This window comes from Phocoena sinus, chromosome 10 (genome assembly GCF_008692025.1).
Source record: "Phocoena sinus isolate mPhoSin1 chromosome 10, mPhoSin1.pri, whole genome shotgun sequence".
Lineage (NCBI taxonomy): Eukaryota > Metazoa > Chordata > Mammalia > Artiodactyla > Phocoenidae > Phocoena > Phocoena sinus.
In genome coordinates this window covers 4,763,279-4,782,875 of record NC_045772.1, presented here as the reverse complement: position 1 = coordinate 4,782,875, position 19,597 = coordinate 4,763,279, and the positions used below count along the sequence as shown (strand labels likewise).

Genomic DNA, 19,597 nt, shown 5'->3' with positions numbered 1-19,597 from the left:
AAATCACTGTGTTCACTTTACACAAGAAGAAACTGAGGTTCAGAGATGGTCAGGGCCTTGCTGAGGGCACAGAGCTGAGAAGGAACAGAGCCAGAGGCTCAGCTGCTCGACAACTATTTGTGGAATGAGTCACACAGCTGCCTTCTCCACCTGCTGACTCGCTAAGTGATGGCGGTGAGTCTGTCTTCTCCTGGGGCCTCAGTAAGCAGACAGCGACGCTTTGGCTCTACACCCTGTGGCTCTAAGGGCAGACGCCACACCCCCGCCCCGCGCACCTTCACTGCCGAGGCCAGGAGCCGGTCCCGCTCCTCCAGCTGCCGGCGCTCGCTCTGTAGCTCGCTGCCCCTCTGCAGCAGCTTCCGCTTCTCCTCTTCTTTGACTGTGAAAGAGAAGACCAGGCCCCACAGGGAACTGCAGGCAAGCAGGGGCTGGGCCGTGGCTGAGCAGGAGAGGTAGAAAGAATCCTAGGCCCGTGCCTATAGGTCATCCTGGCCACACCCTCCTGCAGGGGCCGGTGGCTCTCGCTGGATGCACGGGGACTGGAATTCCATCCCCGCAGTAACTGCCCTGCACACAGGACTAGTCCCAGGGGTCTTTGGCCCAGAACAGCCTCTGCCGGGCCCAAAGTGAGTCCAGCGGTCTAGGGGCGGGGTTGGACAAAAGGGAGTCGGTGCCCTTTCCCAGCTCCCGAGGGTGTCTCTTACCTGTCTTGTGGGTGACGTAGGAGTGCACAATAGCCAGCATCCCGGTCCAGGGCACACCTTCGTCTTTCTTTAAGGCCTGGAGGGCAGAAGGGGAACTGAGCCAGCGGACAGCCCTGGGGGGGGGGGGGGGGGGGCGCACCACGCCCTGGCTGTGTAACCCGGGCTGGCGGGAGGGGCCGGGGTGGGGGAAGAGCTCTCTGGGCTGTCATAGGCCACCCTCTCCCTAGGTCCCCACAAAACCCAGAGTGACAGGCAATTACGAGAGTTATGTTTGATTTTTGTTTTTTCTTTGTTTTTTTTTGCGGTATGCGGGCCTCTCACTGCCGTGGCCTCTCCCGTTGCGGAGCACAGGCTCCGGACGCGCAGGCTCAGCAGCCATGGCTCACGGGCCCAGCCGCTCCGCGGCATGTGGGATCTTCCCGGACCGGGGCACGAACCCGTGTCCCCTGCATCGGCAGGCAGACTCTCAACCACTGCGCCACCAGGGAAGCCCCGAGAGTTATGTTTTTTGAAAAAAAGATGACTCCCCAATGATTTTACAAGTAATACATTCTGTAGAAAAGCCTACTTTTAAAAACGCTGATAACTTCCCCACCACGCGGCCAAACGCAGGTACTTTCTCCCAGGTTTTCGTTATTCCGCACATCAGACAGCTGATGATCAAACTATACGGCAGCTATAAAACCTGTTTTTTATTTTTATTTATTTTTTTTTTGCCACACCACACGGCACGTGGGATCTTTCCCAACGAGGGATCGAACCCGCGCTCCCCCCTGCAGTGGAAGCGTGAAGTCTTAACCACTGGACCACCAGGGAAGTCCTATTTTTATTTTTTTAAAACGTAATCCCACATAGTGAACAAATCCCAAAGAACCGCAAAATCCTTGCAAAAAATCATTTTCAGTGACCACATCTCACTGAGTAAAGCGCTGGAATCTACTCCACCAACTCCGGCGGGGAAGCCAGGCTGTTCCCTTCTTTTCCCTTTTATAAAGAAAGGCTGAGGAGCTTCTTTTTGCACAGAACTTTACCTGTATAGAACTATTTCCTTAGACTCTATTCCCCAAAGCAAGACGCCGGGTTTAAAAAGCGTACACGTCTTTAAAGCAACATGTAAGAGTGCCCGCTTCACCGCACCATCACCAGAAGGGAGTGCTGTCGTTTTTGCTAATTTGATAGCTTTTCATTTGCATGTTGTCATCAGTGAGATCAAACGTGCTAACTGGCAATGTCTTTTGTGGTTTGTGTTGTTAGTTCGGTTCTTCCCTGGGAGATCTGGAGTCGCCAAGTCAGACAGCTGCAGAGGGAACCTCTGCTCACTTGACACCCGTGGTCCTCAACCGGCAGTGTCTGAGATGGCCGTGATGGGGGCTGCTGTTGGCATCTAGCGGGTGGAGGCCAGGGACACTGCTGAACACCCTGCAGTGCACAGAACGGCCCCCAAAATGGATTATCCTGGGCCAAACGTCAATTGTGCCCAAGTTGCAAAAGCCTGCTCTCCACCCAGCTCCTTTCCTCAGCCCTCCACGGCCCTCCCCATCTCTGCTCACAGGGGGGACGACCCAGGAAGCTGGGACGGTCTGAGTGGCCTCAGACACTGTGCCGGGTGAAGGAGGGCCCTGCGGTTCCGGGAGATGGTGAGGGTGAGGGTGCAGCCGCTCCCCAGGAGCACGGCCTCCTGTACCTTCTGCTGGCACTTGGGGCATACCCACACGCCCTTGGGTGCTGTCTTGAGGGGCGGGTCCAGGCAGCTGAGGTGGTAGGCCCCTGGGCAGGTACCGCAGGGCTGCAGGTTGGCCCCTCGCTTGCAGGCGGTACAGTGCTCATCGTGGGTGATCTCGTTCTGGAAGAGACGGGAGGGTGGGAGGCGGGTCAGCCGGGCTGGGAGTTGGGGGGGTGGGGTGCAGGACCTGCCTGGGGCCCAGCTCTTCCGCCAGGTTCTCAGCAGCTCGGGAGGGGAGGAGAAGGGGTGATGACCAAGGGGACACAGGCCTGGAAACCAGCAGCATCCGGGTCTCCTGCTTCAAAGCCAGCACCCCTGCAGGTGTGTGGGCTCCGCGCAGCAGGCCTCGGGCTCAAGGCACCTGCTGTCCCCACGCCCGGGCCGGCCTACAGCTACAGGGAGGCTGCAGACAAAGCCTGCCCGCCACGGCTCCGATCTGCGACACTGCAGGGTTATGGCTGCAAACAACGCGGCCTGAAGGGAGTTTCATCACGTGGTGCTTTTCAGTGGTTTGACTGTTACAGGCGTGTAGGGACTGGAAATGTCTTTTACAATTAGATGTGAAACTTAGTAAAGAAAGACATTGAAAATAAACTCTGAAGCCGCGCCCACAAATGAGGTCACGACCAGCCAGCATCCTGGGAAGCAGGGACGTGGTGCATGCGTGGTGGGTTGGGGTCTCACACGATCATTGAAATGTGGGCGTGTGCGGTGAGACCCTGAGACCCAAGTCCAGTCCCTTATGAGGTAGGGAATGAGGACCAGAGAGGACCAGCTCTGCCCAGGGTCACACAGCAAGGCCAGACAGAACACACTGGCACCCAGCATCAGCTGCTTCCACTCAGGCCTTCGTGGCTCCTGGTGTCCCTGCGTCTGGAGGGCTCCTGCTTGAACCTGCAGGCTGAGCCCTGTGATGACGTCCAACTCTGCCGGGCAGGCTGAAAAGTGGACTGGTGTTGTACAAAGCCCTCAGCACCGAGGACGGAGCCCGAGGCCCTCAGCTCCACTCCAGGGCAGCAGGACGCTGGGGTCCCGCGCCCCTTGCCAGGAGTGACCCTACCTGAACTGTATGGAAAGCATGCCCGCCACCCCCCCAACCAGGCGTGAAGACCAGGGGACACGTACCTTCCAGCAGGGGTCCTCATTGGCTAGCACAGGGAAGAAGGGTGGAGAGCATGTTAGAGGGCACGGGAAGGGCACCAGTCAGGACTGGCGTCCACGAGGCCCAGTGTGAAAGAAGCCTGATGGGAGTATCACAGGCCCCAGTGACTCCTGGGTCCTCCCCCAGGGCCTGATGGGAGTGTCACCGGCCCCAGTGACTCCTGGGTCCTCCCCCAGGGCCTGATGGGAGTGTCACAGGCCCCAGTGACTCCTGGGTCCTCCCCCAGGGCCTGATGAGAGTGTCACAGGCCTTAGTGACACCTGAGTTCTCACCCACGGCCTGATGGGAGTGTCACAGGCCCCAGTGACTCCTGGGTCCTCACCCAGGGCCCGATGGGAGAGTATCACAGGCCCCAGTGACACCTGGGTTCTCATCCAGGGCACCATGGAAGTAAAGATCTCTGCCCCGGTCATGGCCAGGACCCACCCGGAGATAGGTTCATCGTGGCCCCTGAGCTCCCTGAGGCACATGGCAGCAGTGAGCTGTCCTGCGGAGGAAACGCTGCTCCAGGGATCCCTCAGAGTGACTTACTGTCAACTCGTCTTCATTCTAGTGAGTGATGCCAAACCACATATTTTAATGATCACAAAAACTAGTTTTCTTTTTCATTTCTGGAAATCATACCATCCAGTGGCAAAAACAGTTCCTGCGTGTACACAGCACTCGACAGTTTACAAAGTGCTGTCACGTTCACCCCTCCTGTCACTGTCCCAGCTGAGAGGCCGGGACTATTATGGGCCCGTTTCATATAGATCAGCAAACCAAGGCCCAGGGAGGTAACGTGGTACGTGAGGACAAGCGTGGCCACGGCGCAGAGGGCCTGGTGAGCTGTGATGCGCTATCCACCGGTCAGCAGCTATGTGGCTGCTGCTGTGGACAGGGCAGGCTGGGTAGCCGGGCCGCTGCCAGTGGAGGGAGGTATGGCCCAGCCCAGCACACAGCTGCCCTGCGGGAGAAGCGCTTACCTCTTGCTGTGAGGAACAGGGGGGTGTTGAGATAGTTGGACGCCAGCCGCTTCCTCTGCAGGGGACAGAAAACCAAACCAAACCACCAGATCATGGGGAGCCCTCCTTGGCGACACTGACCCCGCCCAGGGCTCACCCAGGACAGGCTCCCCATCCTGGGCTCCGGACTCCAGCCGGACACCCACGGCCAGAGGCAGAAACGGGTACAGACACAGGGGTGTGGGGAGGGGGAGAGACAGGTCGGCCAGGGCAAAAGCCAGCAAAGGCTCTGCCCAACGGGTCCGTCCCTGCTCCCCGCGGGCACGTCTGCCTCATTCAGGAATGGCGGTTAGGGCTTTCCGACTGGGGCAAATCAGTAACCAAGTTGACACGTGGCTGTCCCTCTGTGTTCCTCCTGTATCTTCCTTCTCAGCTGGTTCTGGGGTCAGGTGGGGAAATGAGGTGTATTACGGACTGGCTCGCTAAACCCCACTTCTCGGCATGAGTTCCAGGAACCCTGACAACAAAGAGCGGCCCCCGGCGCCCAAAACATCATGGGTAGATGGAAGCTCCTGGTGTATTCCAGAAGGTGGCTTTAGTCCTGGGCTTTAGCAACCACAGGCCACGCGGGTTCAGACTTTGGTGGTTCGACATGGCTTTGGCTGTGGCAAGAAGATGGTTCTAGACTTGGGTGATGGGCTGTAAACCCATCTCTCTCAACGTGATTGGGCCGTGTTCAGGGCCAAGGGAGGGACCCACGGAAGGGCTGCTCCTGGGCTACGTATGTGTCCAGGGCTCAAGGTCACAGGGCTTTGCGTCGGTTCTTGATTCGCTAATCAGGTCATCTCTGACTGTGGCCACAGGCTTCGGAGAAGAGGTCACGGCCATGCCCACAGAGCAGGGGATGCTTCCATCAGTGAGCACAGAGGACACACCGTCTCCTTGGGTGGAGATGCGGAAACGGCTCCGTGACTCTCACAAATGGGGCCCAGCGCTTGGGGCCCTGTCTCAGGACATGGCTTGCTCAGAAAATTGGGGAGGAAGTGAGCGGGTATAAACACGTGTGTTCTCCGAGCAGGAGTCGGGGGACAGTACAAGCAAGGACAGGAAGGCGGGCCGGGGAGCCAGGCAACGCAGACACAGGTGGGCTCTCCCCCCAGGGCCACCCACGGGAGCCTCCCTCCCAGTGAGGGCCAGTTTGTGAGCCACAGATTTGGGACCACTGGCCCAGGCTGACGAACACCCCCGGGGAAGTGACCACGGCATTTCGGTGACCCTCCTCTGGGCCCTGCAGTCTTGCTGGCCTCTGGAATGTGCCAGGCCCTGGCCTCTGCAGACATGGCTCCACGTCAGGGGGCTGCCCGACTTCGGGGCCTTCAGGCAACGGCTTCCTTCCTAGGGGAAGATTCCAAGGAGTTTTCCCCGGGAAAGCCCAGAGCGTCTGGGAAAGGCTGCTGGCAGCCTCTGCAGAGCCGGCTTCTGGGAGATGACATCTGGATTTTAGCCTAGAATTGTGGACTTTAATTTGCAAAGGCAAGAAGATCTCATTCTGGATTCAGTGCCTCCCTGGGAATGTGTTGATGGGAGGGGGCCAAGGCGCTCCCTGGAAGGCATCCTTAAGTCCTGACGCCGCATCACTGCCTGGTGTTTAGTTCCTCTCATCATCTCCTTACGGGCCGCAGGGGGCCCCCGGGCGGGCAGTCTGGACGGGATTTGGATTGGGAGGGAATTCCCTGCCTTGGAGTTCACTTTAATGCCCTATTTTACTAGTTTCGGCTACCCGGGGAAAGTGCACGCTGCCCACCATGAGGAAGCAGTCTTGGAGCCGGGGTACCGCCGTGTGAAGGGGAGCTGGGCTCAGTGCGTCGGGAGGAGGGGAAGCCGGGCATGCCAGGCCACGTCTCTTGTTCCTGGCCTCGCGCCTCCACGTGGAGGGAAGTCAGCTGGAGTCACGGCGGTGCGGCCACTCCCTTCCCTCCTCCCCGGGGGAGACAAGGAACCACCCTCACTCAGCCCAGCCCCTTCTGGGCCTTTCTCTCTGTGGCCTCACATTCTCGGCTCTCCAAGTCATGAGCTCTACCGAGACGGCCGGGCTCCAAAGTTGGGCCTGAGTGGTCCCGGGAGGCCCGGGCGGCCAGCACTGCCTGCGACCAGACCTCGTGCCGGATAATCTGCAACCGGCATCCCCACCACACCCGCCAGGGCAGCCTAGGTGAGGTGCCCCACTGACACCCGATCCTCTGCATCTGTCTCTCAATTGCCTCTGAGCCCAGGAGGTAAAGAAAGAATTATTGATGGCACTCCCTGAACTCTAATCCCTGGAGGGGCAGGTGAGGGAGGCCAGCCCAGGGGAGCCTCCCCATTCCCTGGTGTGGAGGCGGCGGGTCCCTCACCTCGGTCTCCAGGAGGCCGCTGTAGGCGGGGTTCGCTGTGCTTCTTCTCTTCCGCTCCTGGCGCTTGCTCTGGATTTCTGGAAAGGCACAGACGCAGCAGTTACTGGCATCTTCCTGCCCCAGGACCCTGGATGCCTCCTCTGCAAACCCCGGGCGCCACCATCCCTTCCTGCCCTGCAGCCTCTCTGCCCAGCATCCGCGCCCCAGAGTGGCCCCGGGCGGGTGGGTGCCCCTGGAATCGCTCACTCTGAGGCAGGACAGACCTGCTGGCCCCAGGTTGAAGGACTGACTGGTGGGAGGGTGGGAGGTACCCAGAATCCAGGCACCTGCTCTCAGCAAGGCCCCGTGTGCCATCCTCCAGCCCGGGGATGTCTCTCATGGGACCCGGGGGACAGCAGACGCCCACTGGTCAGACGCTGGCCTGGCTGAGCTGCAGAGTTGGGACTCCGGGCTCCTGGGAAGGGCAGGGGCAGCCTCTGTTCGGCAGCCTGACCCCCAGGACGCCAGGCACGAGTCCTCCTGATGCGGGCCGGCGTGGTGGGCCTCATGCAGCTCGAGAACTGGGTTTTCTCTCCCTCTTCTCATTTTCATTTTCTTCCTTTGCTTTGACTGCCAGGTGGGCCCCGTCTCTCTGTGTGTAGCTGTTTTGACATTATTTCCGAATCTCTGTCTCTCGGACCTGATTTATTCTTTGAAACTGTTTCAATATTATTTGTGTGTTTCCTGTAAGGCACCTCAGACCCTCTTTGGGAAAAGACAGGGTCCAGATAGATAAGTATTTAGGGTATCATGGGTGAGAGGGAGGAGAGTTTTCACAATGAGGATGATTTATAAAAATAACATGCCCAAATGTATTTGCAGAGTGTTTTTATCTCAGTTGCCACGACACCCCTGAGAAGTCTGAAGATGGGGTTTTCCTCACGTTGTAGATGAAGAGACTGAGGTTCAGAGTGGGGAAGGAGCCTGCCCGAGGTCACCTAGCTGTAAGCGGCACGGCCAGGACTTGAACACGGGACTACGGACATGGATGTGCGGGCCAGTCCCACTGCCCCAGGCTGCCTCCGTGACCCCAAAGGCAGAGCACAAACAGCTCTCAAAGGCTGCCAAGCACAGCTGGATTCCTTACACTCGAGTTCAAGCAGGAGTATTCAGACCTTCAGATGGAAAGCTCAGAGAACCCCTTCCAGCCCCGCACAGCAGAAGGAAGGGGGCCGCAAGCAGGGGCTGCTCAGATGAGACTTGCCCACTGGGGCCAGGTCAGTGGAGCCTGGGGGGCTGGGGGGCTGGGCCACACCCCTGTCCCTCTCCGCCCAGATCTACACCCCAGCTGCCGCCAGAGAGTGAGTCAGACCCAGGGAATGCAAATGGAGGTGGCCGTGGAAAGGCCTGGCCCCACCTCCTGGGCACGTTTGACTCAGTTGTGCACAGGAGGCCCGGGCGAGCTGTGTGGGCTCCCCAGGTCCCTTCCCTTCCCCAGGCTTCAGTTACTCACCTGCTGTGATGGAGAGAACCTCCACCAGAGATTAAAGCCTGTAAGTGCCTCGGGCACTGGGGGATTCAGTTCATTCCCTTCCTATCCTCGATTTTAAGGAGGAAAAGCAAGTGAATTTTCCTTCCCAAATCCAGACTTACTTAGGGTGTAGAGATGTTTTCACTTTATAAAATATCTTTAGCAGTGAGGTCAGAATCGTGGAGAACACCCTGAGCTGGGAGTCAGGAGACCTGGATTCCAGCCTGGGCCTGATACTGACTGGCTGTGGGACCTCGAGCAAGAGAATCAACTTCTCTGGCCTCAGCTTCCCCACAAGTGCAACCAGAAGGTTGGTTTCCGTGCTTTCCAGGCCCTTAGATTCTAGGACGATGCACAGAGCTCGTTTGTGGTTGATCCCATCGGTAAAGTCAAACAGCACCTGCAGTGTTACACTGACCAGTCTGCTCAAAATACTGTTCTGATTTCCACCGATGGGTTTGGGGGCAGACAGGACCCACGGACCAGTTCAACAGCAGGGGAGGTGGTGCTGGGCGCTCCTCTTGGTTCTTTACAACAATCCCAGGAGGAAGGGTGGGTTATTATCCCATTACACAGACAGAGAAACTGAGGCCCAGAGGAGCTGGGGGACTTGCCCAAGTCTGAGTAGTTAGTAACGGCCGAGCTGGGCACCTTGCTCTTACCACTTCACTGTGCTGCCTCCAACTTGGGGGCAGGGAATGCCCAAGGCCCCTTCGATAGACACAGTGGGTTTCGTGCGCAGTCACAAGCTGGGAGAGCGGGCAGGCGCCCTGGTCTTCGTGATGACCACCTGGCACTTGGCACCAACCGTGCACAAGGTGGGTCACACCCGGGCGCTGCCATCTGACCGGGAATCCGAGACCCACTGCTTCTGTCTGATGCCAATTCAGCAACCCCCCGCCCCATCCCGCGGGCCAGGCCCAGCTCCGCCACAAGGGTCCTCACCTTCCAGATGCTCCGTCGTCACCAGGCCCAGCGCTACCATGAAGGCGATTTTCTGAGGGAAGGAAACAGAGAAGGGTTAACGCGGCTTTTCTGTTTTGGGTTTCCTTAGTTTTCACTTCATGCTCTTTCTCCGTCCCGGGAGCCCACCCAGGACCCCATATGACGTCAGTCATCCTGTCTCCTCAGCTCCTCTGGGCTGTGACGGTTTCTCAGACTGCCTTCTTTTGGATGACCTTGGCCGTCTGAGGAGGACTGACCAGGAATTTTGTAGGCAGACCCTCGTCTGGGATTTGCCTGGTGTCTTTCTCAGGATTAGCCTGGGGTCCTGGGTTTTGCAGGGAGACCACAGAGGTGAAGGGCCCTCATCCCATCCCCTCGGCACGCTGCACGCGCCGTCAACATGGCCAGTCACTGTGATGTTGACCTTGGTCACCTGGCTGAGGTGTGGCTGTCAGGCGTCTGCTCTGCAAAGTTCCTCTTTACCCCACCTGCCGTCCACACTGTCACCTTTGGGAGGGGAGGTCACTACGCACGGCCCACATCTAGGGAGGTGGGGATTAGGTCCCACTGGTGCTTTTTTTTTTTTGGCCATATAGACCATTAAAAAATTGTACGTAGTAGAATTTATCAGTACTTTCTTTTGCAGTGTCTGGATTTTTGCATCTTAGCTAGAGACTCTGAGTTTAGAAAGCAAGTTGCTTATGTTTTATCTTAGGACCTAGAGTTTCACTTTTTCCATTTAAAGTTTTGATCTACTTGGCATTCATCCTGTTGTATACGGTACATATGGATTCATTTTATTCCAATACCATTGATTGAAAATTCCATCTCTCCGCTTTTCACTGATTTGAGTGAATCATACACTAGATTATCTCACACACACACACACACACACACACACACACACACACACACACACACACGGCCCTCTATTCCGTTCCTTAAATCTTCCCGTCTATTCATGAGCTACCACCTCACTTTTAGTTCTCAAGGCTTTACAGTAATCTGACAGCATTAGAATCCCGTCCCTGTTTTTTCCCGTTCTGAGCTTCCTCGGCTCTTCTTGTTTATTTTTTCATGTGAAATTTAGAAAGCATCTTCGGTAGTTCTGAGAACGAGGGAATCAGTTGGTATATTTCCTGGGATGACGCGAAAATTATAAATTAACTTAGGACATGATGACAACCTAGTAATATTACATTTTCCTCTCCAAAACCACAAGGTGTTTCTGTTCTTTGTCTTCAGGAGTTTCAAACTTTTCCTCCAACAGATATCGATTATCGTGTTTATTCCTTGGCATTTCATCCTTCTGTTGCAATCGCAAAGGCAGTTCTCTAGAAAGCTTCTAACAGGTTGCTGTGTGTTTCTCTAAAGACTACTGACGTTTGTAAGTTACCACACCCGCTGCCACGCTGAATTCTCTCATTGTCTGCAGCGGTTTTTCCAGTGAGAGTCTCCTGGGTTTTCTACAGCATCTCAAAGAGCGACTGTTTACTCCTTCTTTCCAGGTACTTCAATGCTGTTGAAAATAGTTTGCCTCAATTTGTCACCTTTAAATCATATTCTTCGATCCACGGACAGTTCCAACTCTACAAACGCGACAATCTGAGAGCTTATTCCTCCTCTCTCCCTTCTCTCCCTCGCTCTCTGTTCACTTAGGTGAATCTTACACATTAATATTTATGTGTCATCTCGTACATGTAATATTTACATTCTGTGCCCGCACCCTTATCCTGTTTGTTTTACTCCATAGTTAAATACGCACGACGACGCTCAACCAGCGTTGGTGCCAAGCTTTCCCAAGCGTCTCGTGGTCGATGGGGGTTGAGTTTCTAGTAGCTTCTCACGAATGGCTCATGGGAACATCATTTCCTGAGTTCTTGGCAGATTTAAAACCTTTAGTCTGTGGCCTTTCAACGTGAAGGACATCTTGGCTGCACCTAAGATCCTTGGGTCCCCTTCTCTCTTCCCGCTCTCCTGTGTTCTGGACTGAACGTTGCCGTGGAAAAGTTAGAAGCCGGCCCAGTTGTTCTCCCTCTAAAGCGACTTGATTGCTTTTGCCTGGATGCCTACAGATCCTCTCGTTTCCATTAAAAGTCAGTGACTGGGCTTCCCTGGTGGCACGGTGGTTGAGAGTCCGCCTGCCGATGCAGGGGACACGGGTTTGTGCCCCGGTCCGGGAGGGTCCCACATGCCGCGGAGCGGCTGGGCCCGTGAGCCATGGCCGCTGAGCCTGCGCGTCCGGAGCCTGTGCTCCGCAACGGGAGAGGCCGCAACAGTGAGAGGCCCGCGTACCGCAAAAAAAAAAAAAAAAAAAAAAAAAAAAAAAAGTCAATGACTTTACTGGGCTGTGACCCAATGTTAACCCAGCACACACGTCAACTTCCCCTGGAACCTAGTGTGTCCTTGCAGTATAGAAATTAAAGTCTCCTTTTATTTCAATAAATTTTCTTGAATTACTTTTTAATTAAAAAAATTTATTATTATTATTATTATTTTTTGGGCTGCTTTGGGTCTTGGTTGCTGCACGCGGGCTTTCTCTAGTTGTGGCGAGCGGGGGCTACTCTTCTTGCAGTGCACGGGCTTCTCATCGCGGTGGCTTCTCTTGTTGCAGAGCACGGACTCTAGGCGTGTGGGCTTCAGTAGCTGTGGCAGGTGGGCTCAGTAGTTGTGGTGCATGGGCTTAGTTGCTCCGCGGCATGTGGGATCTTCCCGGACCAGGGCTCAAACCCACGTCCCCTGCGTTGGCAGGCGGACTCTCAACCACTGCGCCACCGGGGAAGCCCCTTGAACTGTCTTTAAAAACAGTGAAGCATCACCACACCGTGAAATCTCAGGCCCATCAGATTCAGTCCTGTAAGACGTGTGCTCACGTCAACACAAGACTACTAAAGATGCCTGAGGTGGCCGCAGACCTGCTCAAACAGGGGTTCTGAGGTCCAGCAAGTCTTCAGCCAGTCGATGCCAGCACAGGCTGCAGTTTGGTGCCACCTGGTTTCAGTGTCACTTCTAGGGTCCTGTGGCTGAATGGACAGTGGCCTCTAGGAATCTGCCAGTCCTGGCACCCCCTTCACTGGCCTGAACTGGGAAGGCTGGGCTGGGCCAATACTAGCGGAGCCCATGCTCTGCCTCCTGGTTCCCCACTCGGCCTTCCCTTCCCTCCAGCCCTTCCTCCGCAGAAGACAACTTCAGCCCACCATCGCCGACATAACAGGAGCAAACTGCCTACCACGTTATAGCCCAATTCATATCGCAGGGAACCGTGGGAAAGTTTTTACTGTCGCTCTTCTGCCCCGTCATCCCGGTTTTCTTCTTTAAAGCCTCCAATTATCCACCTGTTGTATCTTCTTTGCTTGTCTTCTCTAGGTACCACTTCCTAATATTTAAAAATCCATTCTTCCTCTTTTGTTTTGTATACTTCTCTCGCTCCTGCCTGCTAGGTCTTCCTCTGTCTCCTGCTGTGACTATGGTGCCCTGTGCTCCCCCAGTTATGTAGTTATGTGATGGTCTTCCTATTTTTTCCTGAAAATTTTCAGTTCACGTTTCCCTCTCTCCAGTACTTCGGCCTAAATGGCCATCTCTTCCCTCAGCCCTTGTCTTTCAGCACTGCAGCTTCCTTCTTAGTAGTGATTACTGTATTGATTTCTTTCTTTTAATTCATAGTAGAATACTGGACTTTGGGGGTAGTGTTTTTTATTTACGGTAAAAATTGCTTCTCTTTCTCACATTTCTCCTTACGGTGGCTTTGTACTGACTTCACTCTTCAACTATGGTGCCTCAGTGGGATTCTGTTTTATCACGCCTCCTTGCTGCCCACCAAGGTCAAGGAGGGTCTGTGGCACCTCCTCTGCTCCTGGAGGCCTTACAGAGGTTCTCTTTCCATATCCCTTTGTGTGGTCCCAGCCCTGTCTACCCTAAGTGCGGCTCACAGACACCGCCTGTCCTTTTGCAATTGAATACAGACTTGTGATCCTCAGCATGGATGAGGCTTTCTGCAACCTGCAGCTCCCTGGCCGTCAGCAAGGCCCCGCCCACACCACTCAGTTCTGCTGCTTCATATATATATGTGAATATATAATTTATACATATATAATTTTATATATAAAATTACATATATATAATTTTTTATGCTTCTTTGCATCTCTGTGGTGCCATATTCCAAAGCACTAATTACCTCTGTTCATCCTGTCTAGTAATTTTTTTTTATCTCAATCACCGTGTTTTTCATTAGCAGATGTTCAAATAATTTTTGTAACTGTCTGATGTTTTATTTTCATGATTTTTTGGCTTCATTATTCCTTATTTATTTCAAGGGGATGTTACTCCTTTATTTTTAACTTCTTTTGAGTATCCTAAACATATTTAAAAGTCACTGCTATGAATACGCCACAAAATTAGCTTCATCTTGAATAAATTCATGTTCCAAAAGTTGAGTTTACTGACTGTCCTTCTTAGCATTAGATCGCATCATGTGTTTTACAATTCTGTCTGCAGACTCACCTTGGGCACTGCTTCTTTTCTTCTCTGTTTTATGTTTCATTTTCTCTCCCTACTGCTTACCCTCGCCTTATAGCAAGTTTGCAGTCACCCTGGCCTTGCCCAGCCCAGGGGTGGCCCCAGGCACAGGCTGGCTCCTGGACTAGCAGGGAAGCCTGGTTCTGCTCCTCTCTTGCCAGAAGAATTCCGGGGACCCACTGCCCCTTGGGAGCCGCCTGGTCACCCTCATCTGATTCTGAACCTGGGGGCCACGGTCCGGAGCATCTGTCGCGCTCACTGCCTGTGTTTCTGGGACACAGTGATGCACAGTCACATCTTTACTACTGGCCCTTCCTGCATGCTGTCTGTTGTTGCTGAGGGTTTGCAGCAGAGAGGTAGGGTCCAAGCGAGAACTCAGAGCCATACTAATGGGGGCTGTGCTCTGATGGGTTTCAAGAAAGGGGGTGACCAATACAAAATTGAGGAGACCCTGCCATTTTTGATGATGTGGATGAAACTTGAAGGCATTACGCTGAAAGAAATAAGGCAAACAGAGAAACACAAATGCTCTATGATTTCACTTATACATGGAATCTTAAGAAAAATGAACTCTTGGCAACAGAGAACAAATCGGTGGTTGCCAGTGACAGGGGGTGGAGCTTGGGGGAAATGGGTGAAGCTACAGATTTCCAGCTGTATGATAAATAAGTACCGTACAGCACTGGACTGAAGTTAACAACACTGTCTTGTAAATTTGAAAGTTGCTAGGAGAGTAGATTTTAAAAGTCCTCATCACGCAAAAAATAAATAACCATGTGAGGTGATGGATGTGTTAACTACAATTACCCTGGTGATCATTTTGCAATATATACATATATCAAATCATTATGTTACACACCTTGAACTTATACCATGTAATATGCCAATTACATCTCAATAAATTCTAAATGGAAGAATTTTTTTAAAAAGAAGACGGGTGACTTGGTTATTTCTGAATTGCAGAAAGATCCTTCTAGCTGCAGGGAAGAACCCATCTAGGGGTTGGGAGCCTGGGCAGGGCCAGGGCAGGAACCGGGGCTGTGGCAGCAGGAATGGCGTGGAAGGAGGGAGCATCTGTGTGCACGGGTCTTGCCCAGAGAGGCGGCCAGGGCTGGCGTGTGGCAGGGCTGGAACAGGGCTGGAACGTGCTAATCTGAGGGTGACCAGCTTGGACAGATGCTGCCTGAGGCCAGAATAATGAGTAGCACAGAAAAGGCCAGGCTCTGTCCTAAAGAAGGCAGAGGACTTGGGACAGGAAGGAGACTATGGGGCCTGGGGCAGGACCCTGGAGCCCCGGTTCTGTCTGGGTCGACTGGCGGACACGCTGGCCTCTCTCAGCCCGCCTCCTCGTTTGTACAATGAACACTGTAATTCCTGCCCCACCTGCTTCGCAGAGCTGCTGGAAGGATGCGGGAGAAAAGGGGAGGAAGCACAGTTAGCTATGAAGGCTCACTCGGCAGAGAGGTGGGCTCACTGCGCGGGTCCCGTCGACGTCTTGGGTGGGCACTGTCATCTCATCTCATCTCACAGGCGCCTGTGGGCTCAGAGCTGCTGTGCGTGTGGGGTGTATGGACACTGGGACCTCGACAGCCGCTAACCCAGAAGCCACCGTACAGCTGAGCCTTACAAACAACCGTCAGTGTCTCTTTACCCCAAATCCACGCCCCACCCCAGGACCCCTGAGCCCGTGCCTGGCTCAGCTGGTGAAGTTTCTGGGGCAGCTGCTGCTCTGGCCTCAAGTGCTCCTGACTTAGATCCTTCACGAACAGGTTCAAAGGCCGCCACGAAACCCGCGTCTGTGCAGCACGACTGCTCCCAGCCCTCTTCTGAAAGCAACTTTAATAAGGATTTTTACACCAGGACGTGCTGTAATTGCAAGTTCTATTTAAGTCATTACACGTATTTACACTAATTATGTAATTAGATGTAATTACACTAATTGTATAAATGCACAATAATTGACTAGGATATACTTTGAAAGGACAAAGAGAATGTACCCAGAAAACCTTCCCGAAAACTAAGGGTGCAGCAAATCCCGTGGGAGGACAGAAGGGTGCTCATGGGAGCCCGAGCTGCGAGCTGGCCCCAGGCCTCACCCCGCACACGGTAGGAGCTCATACGTTGCCACCAAATGGAATGGGTTGTCTCTCTTGAGACAAAACTGGGCCTGAGGCCGCAGAGGAGACTGGCTCCATCTCAGCCTCGGTGAGTGGTCGACTCTATGAATTCCCAGCAGGCTTTCTAGACATGTCAAAGGACAATAGCCAAGTCACTCTCCTGCTCAAAGATATTCCATGGCTCCCCACTACCCGAGAAATCAAGTTCCACCTCAGCAGCGTGCATTGGGTCTTCCAGGATTGGGCTCCGATGTCTATCTTTAACCCCGTGTCTAGAAATTCTCAGGTACACGTGCTACCCACAGTCCAAACGGACCAGCTGACTTTCCTGGGAGCGCTGAGTCCTTTCCCCTCTGCCCGGGCAGTGCCCTCCCCTTGCCTCTTGCTCTTTTACTGAAACCCTACCTGTTCCCCTGGTCCCTTCGATTGTGCCCCTCCCCTGCAAGGCCTTCTGCAGTCCTTCCAGATGGAAACACGGCTCTCTCCCTCTCCCTGGATCTCCCACAGCTCAGAATCTGTAACTCTCTGACGACACCTGACAATTTTTTAACCCAAGTTCAAGTCCTAGTGGCCGTGCCTGTGTCTGCCAGTAGGAGTGAGTTTCCCTAGAGCCGGGACGAACTACATCTGCCCCGTCTCAGTGTCCCCACCCTCAGCCCAGAGCCTGGCCTGCAGCAAAGGCTAAGACATGATTGACAAATAAATGAATGGATGAATGACTTCTTTGGATGACAGCACTTTGATAAAAAGAATCAGAAGGAACTGGAGGAGCCCAGAGGGATCTCTTCTGCCTGCTGGGGATGGGTGGTCAGGGAAGGCTGCCTGGAGGAGATGGTTTCTGAAGGGAATCTTGTAAGATAAATCAGTCAATAGGGAGAGAAATGGGGGCTAGGTAGGGGCAGTCACATGGAGAAAGGCCCAGGGGGTGGTGATCTGGGCCCAGGACGGCTGAGGGTGCAAGCAGGAACACAAGGATGTCGCTTGCTGTGACCAAAAATCCCACAAAGAGCTGACGTTCAAGGCCTTCAGGGTCCTCCTGTGCCACCTCCAGACATTCAGTGAACACTGGGGTGGAGGGAGGAGCAGGGCTGCTTTAGGGCCACATGTGCCAAGAGCGGCGCTGTCCCCTGGACGGAGGGTCCTGAGGACAGGGGGACGGGTGGGGACAGCGGGGGCTTGGGGTGGTGGGTAACAGCCAGCAGTGCCCAGGCACTGTTCTGAGGCCTCGGCAGACACTGACTCACGAGATCCTCCCAAAAACGCCGCCAGGAAGGCAGACTCATCCGTGCCGTCCTCACAGATGAGGAAATGGACGCGATCTGCTCCCCACCCCCGTGCACCCCGCCACACCTGCGCTGCGATGCAAATCCAGGCAGTCTGGTCTACGGCTGGTGCTAACCACTGCCCCACGCTGCCGCTCAGCCAGCAAATCCCGGACACACAACGGATGAGACCTCGGTTCACTGGGCCAGTGCTGCCTGGAGCTCCCACGGCCCAGGGCGGCTGTGCTCAGGGCTTGTCGGGGTGAGGCCCTTCCCCACTCCCTGGGCAGCCGTGTCCTACAGCGGCCCCCAGACCACAGCCACCCACCTCGGGGTTCTCCTGGCTCGGGGGCCGGTCTTCCTTCTTCTTTTTGGTGGCCTGAGCTCCCTGAGATGGCTCCTCTGTGGGTGGCCGCGACTCCGCCGTGCTCTCGGGCTGCGTCTGCACTTGAGGCTGAATGATGATGACCTGGGGACGGGGCAGAGGGGTGAGGGGGGAACGGGAGGGCCCAGGGAGGGCAGGCCCACAGAGCCCAGGGCCAGGTGTGTCCGCCCCAGACGGGCACGGGGCCTCGAACGGCGGTATCACAGAGGAACGAGGAGGCTTGCACCCACCTCTCCAGTCCACGGGGCGCCTGCACCCTAAGGAGAGTCTGCACGAGAAACGGTCCTGGTTTAGGAACCAGAAGGCCTGGGTCCAATCCTGTGCTACTGTCTCCCGGCTGTGTGGCCTCGGGGAGGTCACTTCACATCTCTGAGCCTCAGCTTCCTTATCAGTAACACCTTCGCAATACCTACGTCCAGGCAGGCTGTGAAGATGCAGGCGCAAGGACACTCGAGGCAGGTTGGCTTCTTTCTCCCCAGTTCACACGCAGGGAAACTGAGGCTGAGAGGGCTCCGACCTGCTCCCTGCCTGAGGTCATCAGGTTAGGTAGCCGAGGGGCTGGGACCCTTCCCGGGTCTGTCTGGCTGCCTGCCCTGCCCGCCCCCCCCCCCCCGCCCCCAGGCCACTGTTTCCGAGGTGCTCAATCCTGGCCTGGGGGTTCGGGCAGGTGGGAGAAAGGAGGTCCCGTTTTGCTCACTCTGAGGGGCCCTGCCAATCCTGGGGGGATGGAGAGGGGGAGGGGAGTCTAGACCCCCCTCAGCATCAGGCAGCGCAGCCCCGATCCAGCGGTCCTCATGGGGTTCAGGGCTCATTGGTTGGGGTGAGGTGCCTGGAGCTGAGAAGTCTGAGATTGACTTCTGCTGCCCGGCCTCTCCCTAGGCCACAATCGCCTTCACCTGTGAATCATCTAGCTTATTTATTTTTTTGGACATGGAATTGGGAAAGAATCGTTATCTTTTTCATGGATCTAGGTGAGAGAATTTACCAGGAGCAGCCCTGGGTCTGGCCTCAACCGGGACTGACTCGAACTGTTTTTCCCTCCTAAGAACACCTAGTGACTTGTGACTTTTTTCCTCGGATACTTGCAGCAGACTTTTTGTTTTTCTTTGTTTCTTTTTCGGTGACTTGTGAATTTGAAGCTCTTACACATGAAGAGAAAATGCATCCCATTTTTCTGCTGGCTTAAGGGAAAGGACTTTGTTCCTCTTTGTAACATAATTTTGAAATCCCAGAATTCTCTGGATGGAAAAAAATGCTCCCTTTTTATATTCGTGGGAAGAAAAGAGTAAGATCCCCCGCAGAAAAAGGGGCAAAGAATACCCTCAGATGAGTCACATGGAAGGAGACAGGATTCTTGAAAAGTACAGGGAAACCTTCAAGTTCAATACTAACCAAAGGAATTCCGCTTTCAACAACCAGCATCTGTCTGCATCAACTAAAGGAACAAAAAGCATTTAAAAATGACAACACTGGATGCTAGTGAGGTTACAGTGAAACAAACACACTCAACCAACCAACGTCTGCTAAGCAACCCTTCCGGACCAGGTACCATTCTGGGGTGCACGTTTCCTCACTGGAGCTTGCCATCCGACCCTGGCTGGCGATAACTCTCTAGGCTTGGAGAATCCTCGGGGATACTGTCCATAGGTGAGAGAGCTCAAAAACATACCCAGAAATATACTGAGTGCAATAACATACGGCTGCAGGAAAGTGGCTGACACCAGGGCTGGGAAACAGGGGACACGGGCCATAAGCAAGAGAGGGGCAGCCTGGTGGACCCTGAATTGGAAACAAAGAGAGGAAATGGCGCCTCCTATGCAGCCCCAAACACCTCACACAATCATCAAGGAGCTCAGACGGGAACAGGAAGAGGATCTGAGTTTTAGTTTTAAATCTTGGCAACAAATCACAGATATTCCGTTCAGGCACCCGGGGTC

The 19,597-nt window shown here is 54.5% G+C and overlaps 1 protein-coding gene across 2 annotated transcripts in view; it reads right to left on the bottom strand.

Annotated features, from left to right (window-relative positions):
* The window catches only part of PHF21B (PHD finger protein 21B), a 96,963-nt gene that overhangs the window by 3,065 nt on the left and 74,301 nt on the right, over window positions 1–19,597 (bottom strand). For both annotated transcript variants that reach the window (XM_032644155.1, XM_032644156.1), the window contains 8 exons: window positions 17,604–17,744; window positions 9,382–9,433; window positions 6,927–7,003; window positions 4,555–4,609; window positions 3,553–3,575; window positions 2,389–2,547; window positions 705–780; window positions 276–379 (listed from right to left, as the gene is read on the bottom strand). In XM_032644155.1, coding sequence (XP_032500046.1) covers window positions 276–379; window positions 705–780; window positions 2,389–2,547; window positions 3,553–3,575; window positions 4,555–4,609; window positions 6,927–7,003; window positions 9,382–9,433; window positions 17,604–17,744 — 687 coding nt within the window. The remainder of the gene's footprint in view (window positions 1–275; window positions 380–704; window positions 781–2,388; window positions 2,548–3,552; window positions 3,576–4,554; window positions 4,610–6,926; window positions 7,004–9,381; window positions 9,434–17,603; window positions 17,745–19,597) is intronic.